Source organism: Prionailurus viverrinus, chromosome A2 (assembly GCF_022837055.1).
Source record: "Prionailurus viverrinus isolate Anna chromosome A2, UM_Priviv_1.0, whole genome shotgun sequence".
Classification (NCBI taxonomy): Eukaryota; Metazoa; Chordata; class Mammalia; order Carnivora; family Felidae; genus Prionailurus; species Prionailurus viverrinus.
In genome coordinates this window covers 6,796,010-6,805,092 of record NC_062562.1, presented here as the reverse complement: position 1 = coordinate 6,805,092, position 9,083 = coordinate 6,796,010, and the positions used below count along the sequence as shown (strand labels likewise).

Genomic DNA, 9,083 nt, shown 5'->3' with positions numbered 1-9,083 from the left:
TCCCTCCCCCTCTCACGCACGTGCTCCCTCTCTCTCTCACTCAAAAAAACAAAAACCAAAAAACTTGGTGGGACATCCAAGCTGCTACTTTGACAGATTCAGAGGTGTAGGTGATCAGGAAAAGGATTTGAGCAGGTAGGTCAAAAATGCCTCCTTGCGGTGGGGGTGGGGTGGGATGGGGGTGAGGCGGGGGTGAGGGTGGGGTGGGGTGGGATGGGGGTGAGGGTGGGGTGGGGTGGGGTGGAGGAGGTCTTCATCCAGCTAGGTGGAGCTGGCCAGGCAGGGACAAGGGAAGAGAGGCAGAATGGAATGGAGTCACATAACAGGACGAAGAAAGACTGAATGGCGGTTGGCTGGGCTGCAGCCTTGATCGCCAAGATAAGGACATGGGGTTTACACCAAGTCCCAAAGCCTAACTTTGGCCCACCGTCCGCGTGGGTAATTGCTTAGGCGTCACTGGCAGGCCACACTCTCCAGCCACCCCAGCGAGCCACCCCTTCCGCATCTCCGCCCACTTTCCCCAACAGCCAGTCGCTGACGCTGAAGCGCATCCAGGAGCCGCCCCAGCCAATCGCGGTTGGGGGGTGGGGAAGTGAAGCTGAGGACCAATAGGAACTCCACCATTGCAACGAAAGGACCAATGGTTACCTGCGACGGGTCACAGCGGCGGCCAATGACTATGCCCATTTCAGGTGGCCAATAGGAGGCGGTGTCTCGGCGGCAATTTGGCGGCGGCTGCCCTTGGCTGTGGGGCGGGGTCCCGGGTCCTAGCCAGAGTCCGGGAAAGGGTGAGCCAGGTGCCGCCGGGAGGTCTTCTAGAGGGAAGCGGCCGGCGGGAGGCGCGGCTGGAGGCGGGAGCGGGCGGAAGGGGAGAGGGGGTTGCGGGGAGGGGAGGGGGGAGTGGCTGCGCTTGGCCGGTGGGCGGGGGCGGGGGTGGTGGTGGTGAGGATAGCAACACCCGCTGCCTTGTGACTGGTCAATGCCTGGTGGGTGCACCTCGTGGTTCCTGCCCCTGCCAGCGAAGTTTCGAGGTTTGGGTGTTTGTTTGGGGGGGAAGGGGGTGGGCGATGCGGACCTCCTGGGTGGAGACCTCCAACCCCATTTGCAAAGCTGGCTCTGGACCCGGTGGGGATGAGGAAGGAGGAAATGGACGTCCCCACCATATTTTCTCAAATGTTAACACATGATAATAGCGAATATTTATTAAGTACTTCCAGCCTGCCAGGCCCTGTGCTGAGCGCCCTCCCTGCCTCATCTCATTGAATCCTCCCAACAACGCTTTGAGGGAGGAGAGGCTGTTATATGCCCATTTTCCAGACGAGGACACAGGCTCAGAGAGGGGCTGATTGCTGAGGAATCTGACATTGTGCTATGACGACATTCTCTTCTCCGGATCACTGTTTATCTTAAAACTGGAGGACTTGGAGGCCTGAGGCCCGGGCCTGGCTCTAGAAAAAACCCCACAGCTGGATTGAAGGGAGAAAATGAAACACCACCTGTCCTAGGCTCAGGGGAGTCGGCAGTACCTGGGGTTACTCACCGGGGTAGATGTGGGAGGCAGGAATCTTGGCCTGTAAGAGGACGATGGAAGCAATAATAATGATTTTGTTCTTGTTTTTGTCATATTTGTTATTTTTTCATGCCTGCGTTAAGGGCTGAGCTGTGATGTTACAACCATCTTTTCATGGCAATGCTCCCAGCATCTCCATTTTCCAGTGGGGAAACTGAGGCCCAGTGTGGCTAAGTGACTTGTCTGATTTGACACGGAGAGATCCAAGATTTGCCCCCCTGGTCTGTTTCACCACACCTGCCTGCCTGTTGATTTTGGGAAGGTGGGTTCAAAACAGGTTTTTATATTGGTGCAAACCTGTCCAATAAAGGGGTTCATTATTGTTCATGACAGATCTAATAGGTGCGGGCGTGTTCTCTAACTCCATCAAACAGATGTAGAAACAGGCTCAGGGAGAGGAATTGGGTGTCTGAGGTCATACAGAGAGGGGGTTCCAGAATCTTCCCCTCAGGCCTTAGCCTGGATGAGTGGAAGGTTGAGGGGACGTCAAGTCAAGGTCTGGGGGCTGATGGCCTGTCTCTTCCCAGCCAAGCCAGCTGTCAAGAGCATGCCTCTGTGCCGTTGGGGTGCCACCACCAGGGACAGCAGGCCTGATGGGGATGAGGCTCAGCCCATGGTCTCCAGGGGAGGCCTAAAGGTCCTCCTGCACTGGGCTGGCCCTGATGGCGGGGACCCCTGGGTCACCTTCAGCGAGGCCACACTGACCGCAGAGGAGGTCTGCATCCACATCGCACACAAAGTCGGTGAGTCTGGGGCATCGGCCATGTGGTGGGGGTGGGGGGTGGGGGTGCTGAGAGCAGCAGCTGGGGCCATCCAGCCATCCATCCTTCTGCCCATTCGAATATTCAGCAGACATCGAGTGAGGAACTGTAGTGTGCCAGTCCCAAATCACTGCCTTGGTAGAGCTGATATTCCAATAGGAAAACCAGCAAGGAACACAATGAATAGGAAAACAGCAGAGATGGCTGATGGAGAAAAATAAAAAATTCAAGAAAGGCCACTTGGCTGGCTCAGTTGGTAGAGCATGTGACTCTTGACCTCAGGGTTGTGAGTTCAAGCCCCAGGTTGGGTGTAGAGATTACTTAAAAAAAAAAAAAAAAAAATCAGGGGCGCCTGGGTGGCTCAGTTGGTTAAGCGTTCCACTTCAGCTCAGGCCGTGATCTCACAGTCCGTGGGTTTGAACCCCACATCAGGCTCTGTGCTGACAGCTTGGAGCCTGGAGCCTGCTTTGGATTCTGTGTCTCCCTCTCTCTCTGCGCCTCCCCCACTCGCGCTCTGTCTCTCCCTCAAAAATAAAATAAAAACATTTTTTAAAAAATTAAAAAAAGAGGGGCGCCTGGGTGGCGCAGTTGGTTAAGCGTCCGACTTCAGCCAGGTCACGATCTCGCGGTCCGTGAGTTCGAGCCCCGCGTCAGGCTCTGGGCTGATGGCTCGGAGCCTGGAGCCTGTTTCCGATTCTGTGTCTCCCTCTCTCTCTGCCCCTCCCCCGTTCATGCTCTGTCTCTCTCTGTCCCAAAAATAAATAAACGTTGAAAAAAAAAATTAAAAAAAGAGAGAGACGCTTAACCGAGTCACCCAGGTGCCCCCAAAAGTGTAATTTCTTCTTCCAGAGAAGGAGAAGGTCTGTCCAGTGGGACTTTGCTTATTGGCCCCGTCTTCCAGGAAATTCTCTTAAACCTCCTCACCCACAGTCTGATGGGGGCCTAATGGTGGATATCTATCACATGTTGCACTTTCCCATTGGTGGCCGATTCTTCAAGAGCTCAGACAGGAGTGCCGGGTGATGTGACGCATGCCTGGCAGAAGGAACAGGATTTGTAAAGGGCCCAGACAGCCTGATCTTTGGAGGAAGCAAAAGACCTTAAGAGGGACTACATTGTGAGTTCTAAGAATTTGGTAAAGGAAGTAGGAATTGAAAGCAGAACCTTATTTGTCAGGGTCCAGGTCCAGGTCATGGCTATTCTGTGCTGAGGGGGTTGGGCTTTCTCATGGGGCAGTGGGGAGCCGTGGAAAGTTCAAGCCAGAGAGCAAAACAGATTGGTTCTTTAGGAAGCTGCCTCTCAGGGAGGCATTCTCCTTCTGCGGGAGGCAGTACACTTGGACACAGCGACCTTGAAGAGCGATTTGCATCATCCCACACAGTTCCATTCCTAGATGGGTACTTTACGGTCGCTCCGCTCATATGTTTTAGGAGACGCGTTCCAGAATGTTTGGAGCTGCTTCATTTATTTTAGTGAAGGATGGGAGGCTGTCTCAGAGTCCCTCTGTAGGAGAATGCATAAATTGCAGTCAGGTTGAATGCTGAAATGTTCTATAGTCAGGAAAAAGGAATTTCACCAAAGTTACACATGTCATGTGGGAAGTCTTTTTTTTTTAATTTATTTAAGAGATTTTTGATGTTTATTTATGTTTGAGAGAGGGGGAGAGGGAGAAAAAATGTCAATGGGGGAGGGACAGAAAGAGAAGGAGACACAGAATCTGAAGCAGGCTCTAGGCTCTGAGCTGTCGGCCCAGAGCCCGATGCGGGGCTCGAACTCATGGACTGCGAGATCATGCCCTGAGCTGAAGTCGGATGCTCAACCGACTGAGCCACCCAGATGCCCCATTTTTTATTTTAATTTTTATTTATTTTTTAATCTCTACACCTAACACCGGGCTACAAACTCATGACCCCGAGATCAAGAGTCACACGCTCTACCAACTGAGCCAGCCAGGCACCCTTCATGTGTGAGGTTTTAAAACCTATTGTAACTTGAAAAAGCAGGGGCACCTGGGGGTTTAGTCGATTAAGCATCTGACTTTGGCTCAGGTCATGATCTCGCCCCGTGTTGGGTTTGCGGCTGTCAGCGCAGATCCCACTTTGGATCCTCTCTCTCCCCTCTCTCTCAGAAATAAATAACATTAAACAAAAAAATAAGAGGGGAGCCTGGGTGGCTCAGTTGGTTACGTGTCCAAATTTGGCTCAGGTCATGATCTCGCGGTTCGTGAGTTGGAGCCCCGTGTCGAGCTCTGGGCTGACGGCTCAGAGCCTGGAGCCTGCTTCGGATTCTGTGTCTCCCTCTCTCTCTGCCCCTCCCCGCTCATGCTCTGTCTCTCCCTCCTTCAAAAATAAATAAACGTTAAAAGGGCAGGATGCCTGGGTAGCTCAGTTGGCTAAGCGTCCGACTTTGGCTCAGGTCATGATCTCACGGTTTGTGGGTTTAACCCCCACGTAAGCTGTCAGCTCAGAGCCTAGAGCCTGCTTCGAATTCTGTGTCTCTGATTCTGTGTCTCTGTCTCTCTCTATCCATCCTCTGCTAGTGCTCTGTCTCTCTCTCTCTCTCAAAAAATGAATAAAGGTTAAACCAATTTTTTAAATAAAAATTTTAAAAAGGAAAAGAAAATTGTAGGGGCGCCTGGTTGGTTTAGATGGTTAAGCTTCCAACTCTTGGTTTCGTCTCAGGTCAGGATCTCACAGTTTGTGGGTTCAAGCCCTGCACTGACAGCGCGGAGCCTTCTTAGGATTCTCTCTCCCTTTCTCAGCCCTTCCCTGGCTGCTCGCTCGCTCGCTCGCTCTCTCTCAAAAAATAAATAAACATTAAAAATTTTAAAAAAAATTATAGAAGGACACCTATAGTGTAATATTAGATTTAGAGCTTATAACACTTGAGACTAGGTCATAGAGGATATGGAAATGATAAACTCTATTTCAGGAGTATGGTTACCTCTTTACAGGAGGGGAAAGGAAGAGAATGTAGGCAGAGGCTTCCATTGTAGCAGTCAAGTTTTAGGTCTTTATCTTGTCTCTGTACTTCGGTGATTATAAATGATTCTGGATGGACTATCTTAGACGAAAATATTAAGTGACGTATGTAAAAGGATGCCTTGGGTGGCCGGTGTGGGAAACAACAGCAAGTCTGGAGGCTGGACTAGGGCTGGGCTTTGGATCGGAAGGAACCCAGGGAGATTGGAGGATGCGGACAGAACAGGCCTTGTGACCCGTCTGATGTGGGGTGCTGGGGGGGAGTTGAGGACAAGGACCAAGTCCTAGTTTAAAGAACTGGACCTGAGACAAGATCTCTTTGAAACAAGGCACATCTAAGAGGGCTCTGGCATCCAGGGGGAGACAGCCAGGAGGCAGGTGGCTCTTCCCCCGGGGCTGGAGTTCAGAGCAAGACCAGGCAGAGTGCCAGCAGTTTGTAGAGTTGGGTGGGTCGGTCTAGGATAGGTTCTCGCTCTAGGAATGGCAGCCTCCCAAATTTTCCTGGGTCAAGGGCAGCAAAGGTTTACCTAAAATCTAATGCAGGTTGAATGATTCACTTCTATCTTGTAGCTTCGGCACAAGGGGTCTCCACCACCCCTGAGACAGGGAAGATGCGAGACAGTTTATTTCCTGGCCTGGGAATCTGCGTCTCCCTTCCGCCAACATCCCATTGTCCAGAAACCAGGATAGGAAATCTAGTCTGTGAAGCCGCAGCATGGTCAACATGTTGCATTGCGCTCGATGTGCAGGAGGAGCAGAGGGGAGGGAGGGGAGGGAGGGGAGGGGAGGGCCGGGCCTATGAGGGGGTCCACAAGGCAGATGGCAGCAGCTGTGGACTCCTGATCTTGTTTCTTCCCTGTTCCAGGCATCACTCCATCCTGCCTCAATCTCTTCGCCCTCTTTGATGCCCAGGCCCAGGTGTGGCTGCCCCCAAACCACATCTTGGAGGTCTCCAGAGACATGAACCTGACATTGTACTTCCGCATGAGGTGGGTGAAGGCCCCTTGGAAGTCTCGCCCCCTTTTGTTCTGCCCCCCTCGTTCCCCCACTCCCCACCTTCCTGGAGCTGATCTGAGTCCACGCTAAGGCCCCAGCTGTTCCCCCTCCCTCCCCTCTTGCAGGTTTTATTTCCGGAACTGGCACAGCATGAATCCTCAGGAGCCGGCCGTGTACCGCTGTGGGCCCACCAGGGCCAAGTCTTCCTCAGAACAGGCAGAGCAGGGGGTGCAACTCCTGGACCCAGCCTCCTTTGAGTACCTCTTTGAGCAGGTGTGTGCAGGGCTGCTGGGGACGTGGGGCTGTTTGTGAGGGACTCGGGTAGCTGAGGAGCCCCACTTCCCTCCCCAGTTCACTAAAGCGAATAGGTTTCAGCCCTTGCCGTCTGGGATCCTTTGGCTGTCTGAACCAAAGGGTATCTGAGACAGGATTGTGTGGGAGAGAGTGCTGTGATCAATTAGTGATGTCTGCCACAGGCCGAGGGTGGGGCAGAAGAGGCATGTATGCTGCGTATTTGGCCTTTCCAGAAAATGGGGGTTCCCTCCCATCCCGAAAGTGGACAGAAGCCAGAGAGGGAACAGGTTTTCATGCCTCCCTTTCTGCCCGCTCCCCCCACCCACCCAGGGCAAGCACGAGTTTGTGAATGATGTGGCACCACTGTGGGAGCTGTCGAGCGAGGAGGAGATCCACCATTTTAAGAACGAGAGCCTGGGCATGGCCTTTCTGCACCTCTGCCACCTCGCCCTTTGCCATGGTATCCCCCTGGAGAAGGTGGCCAAGAAGATCAGGTGTCCGGGAATGGGGCGGGGACAGGTATCTGGGAGTCACAGTAGACCTTGCATCCTGCAATGTCTTCATTCGGCAAACGCTTGTTCAGTGCCTGCCGTATGCTGGCGCTGGTGCCGGGTGCCGAGGCCACAACAGTGAACGAGTCAGACAAAAATCACTGTCCTCTCGGAACCCATGTCTGGTCAAGGAGCCAGGCAGTACACAGAACTGCAAAAGCGAAAGGTCCAGGGTTTCAGGTGATGCTACACACAGAGGGGAAAAAATTAAGCAGGAAGGGAGGAAGAAGGAGAAGGTAGCATTCAGATTCCAAGGTTTGAAGGAAGTGAAGGAGGGAGCGTGGTGCGTATCCGAGAGGAGGGCGTCCTGAACAGAGAGAACAGCCAGTGCGAAGACCCCGAGGCCTGGAAGATATGTTGGAGGATGTGTAGGTGGAGCAGAGTAAACTCGAAGAATTCCTTAGAGTTCAAGGGAAGGAAGGACATAGGAGCATGGGGAGCTGGGAGTGAGCTGTCTGCACCTCCATTGTTGTGAGGGCCTGGGTAATCCGGGTACACTGCCTGGAGGAGGCAGTGAGAGAAATGGATCCTACAAGACCAACAGTTCTTAAAGCACATGTCTTTCCATTTCTGTCATGTTATCACTCTGGAAGACCCAGGCTGGGACAACAAAGTCCAAGGTGCTTGGAAGCCCGGAGGGAGTACCCCCTCTAGCCTCAACATCAGAGAATGCTTCCTGGGAGAAGTGACATTTCTGCTAAGACCTGAAGTTTGAGTCAGCTTTATCCAGATGTGGACTGTGTTGCCCAAGCATTCTAAGCAGAGGGAAGAGCATACGCAAAGGCCCAGAGGCAGTAGGCAGCAGTGGCCTTCTTCTTGGAGATCTGAACTTGGAATATGGGGGCCTGAGTCCACCAGGCTGTAGTCAGGGGACCTTTCTCCCAAGGGCTCCAAGGAGCCCTGGGAAGCTTGGAAGTGGGGGCAAGAGGCAGCTAAAGCCTTAAGCTTTTGGATCGCTCTGATCTAGGGGTGGGAGAGAGGGCTTGGGACATGGAGACTGAGGCTCAGAAATCTGTTAGCTAAGTGAGCTGTACTGGAGGTCAGATGCCAGACAGGCGGTGGGAGAAGAGGGGAGAGGATAAGGGTTTGTGAGGAGCAGAGGGGCCTCCCAGAGCTGTGCCTTTTGTCGATAATCATCATATCGGTGATAAAAACTAATCGTGACTTCTCCAGTAGTAACAGCTGATGTTCACGTAGGTCTTACTATGTGCCAGTCAGCAGCCCTCAGGCCTCAGGCCTGGAAGTGGGCCCTGTGTGATCCCACCCTATATATGAGAAGACCGAGCGCTTTAGGAGGTTGTCCAAGAGCTGGGATTTTAGCCCCATTGTCTGGTCCCGAATTCTGACACCGGCTGGCCTCCCCGTGCTGGCCCTTTATTGCGTTGCTCTCTTTCCACCTGCACGACGGCCGGCCTGTTTTCTGGACGAGGCAGCTGAGGTTCAGAGAGGTTAGGCCGCTCACCCAGCGTGGCGCGGCTACGCCTGCCACCGGGCTCCTGACCAGCCCTTCCTGATTGCCCCCCCAGCTTCAAGGACTGCATCCCGCGCTCCTTCCGCCTGCAGCTCCGGCGGCACAACGCGTTAACACGGCTGCGCCTACGGAGGCTCTTCCGCAGGTTTGTGCGGGCCTTCCAGCCGGGCCACGTCTCCCAGCCGGTCATCATGGTCAAGTACCTGGCCACGCTGGAGCAGCTGGCACCCCGCTTCGGCACGGAGCGCGTGCTCGTGTGCCGGCTGGAGGAGCAGGCCCAGGCCGTGGGGGACCCCTGCTACGTCCGGGACGGGGGCCGGTCCCCCCCGGAGCCTGGGCCTGAATTGGCCCCCGGACCCCCTACTCATGAGGTGCTGGTGACAGGCACTGGTGGCATCCGGTGGCGGCCAGTCCAGGCAGAGGTGAGCAGAGTGCCTCTTCCATCCGGGGGCCCCGGTG

General features: G+C 53.9%; 1 protein-coding gene across 4 annotated transcripts in view; it reads left to right on the top strand.

The window, feature by feature from the left end:
• The first annotated feature begins 708 nt into the window (after positions 1-708).
• Positions 709-9,083, top strand: part of TYK2 (tyrosine kinase 2) — a 19,521-nt gene continuing 11,146 nt past the window's right edge. Inside the window, exons 1-7 of one of the 4 annotated variants that reach the window (XM_047829576.1) lie at positions 709-788; positions 1,654-1,832; positions 2,098-2,313; positions 6,178-6,301; positions 6,434-6,581; positions 6,933-7,096; positions 8,680-9,046. In XM_047829576.1, the coding sequence (XP_047685532.1) occupies positions 2,118-2,313; positions 6,178-6,301; positions 6,434-6,581; positions 6,933-7,096; positions 8,680-9,046 (999 nt within the window). In that variant the 5' untranslated portion in view covers positions 709-788; positions 1,654-1,832; positions 2,098-2,117. Of the gene's footprint in view, positions 798-962; positions 987-1,007; positions 1,032-1,653; positions 1,833-2,097; positions 2,314-6,177; positions 6,302-6,433; positions 6,582-6,932; positions 7,097-8,679; positions 9,047-9,083 lie in introns of those variants that run through there. The other 3 variants (XM_047829585.1, XM_047829565.1, XM_047829595.1) reach the window with 3 other exon arrangements.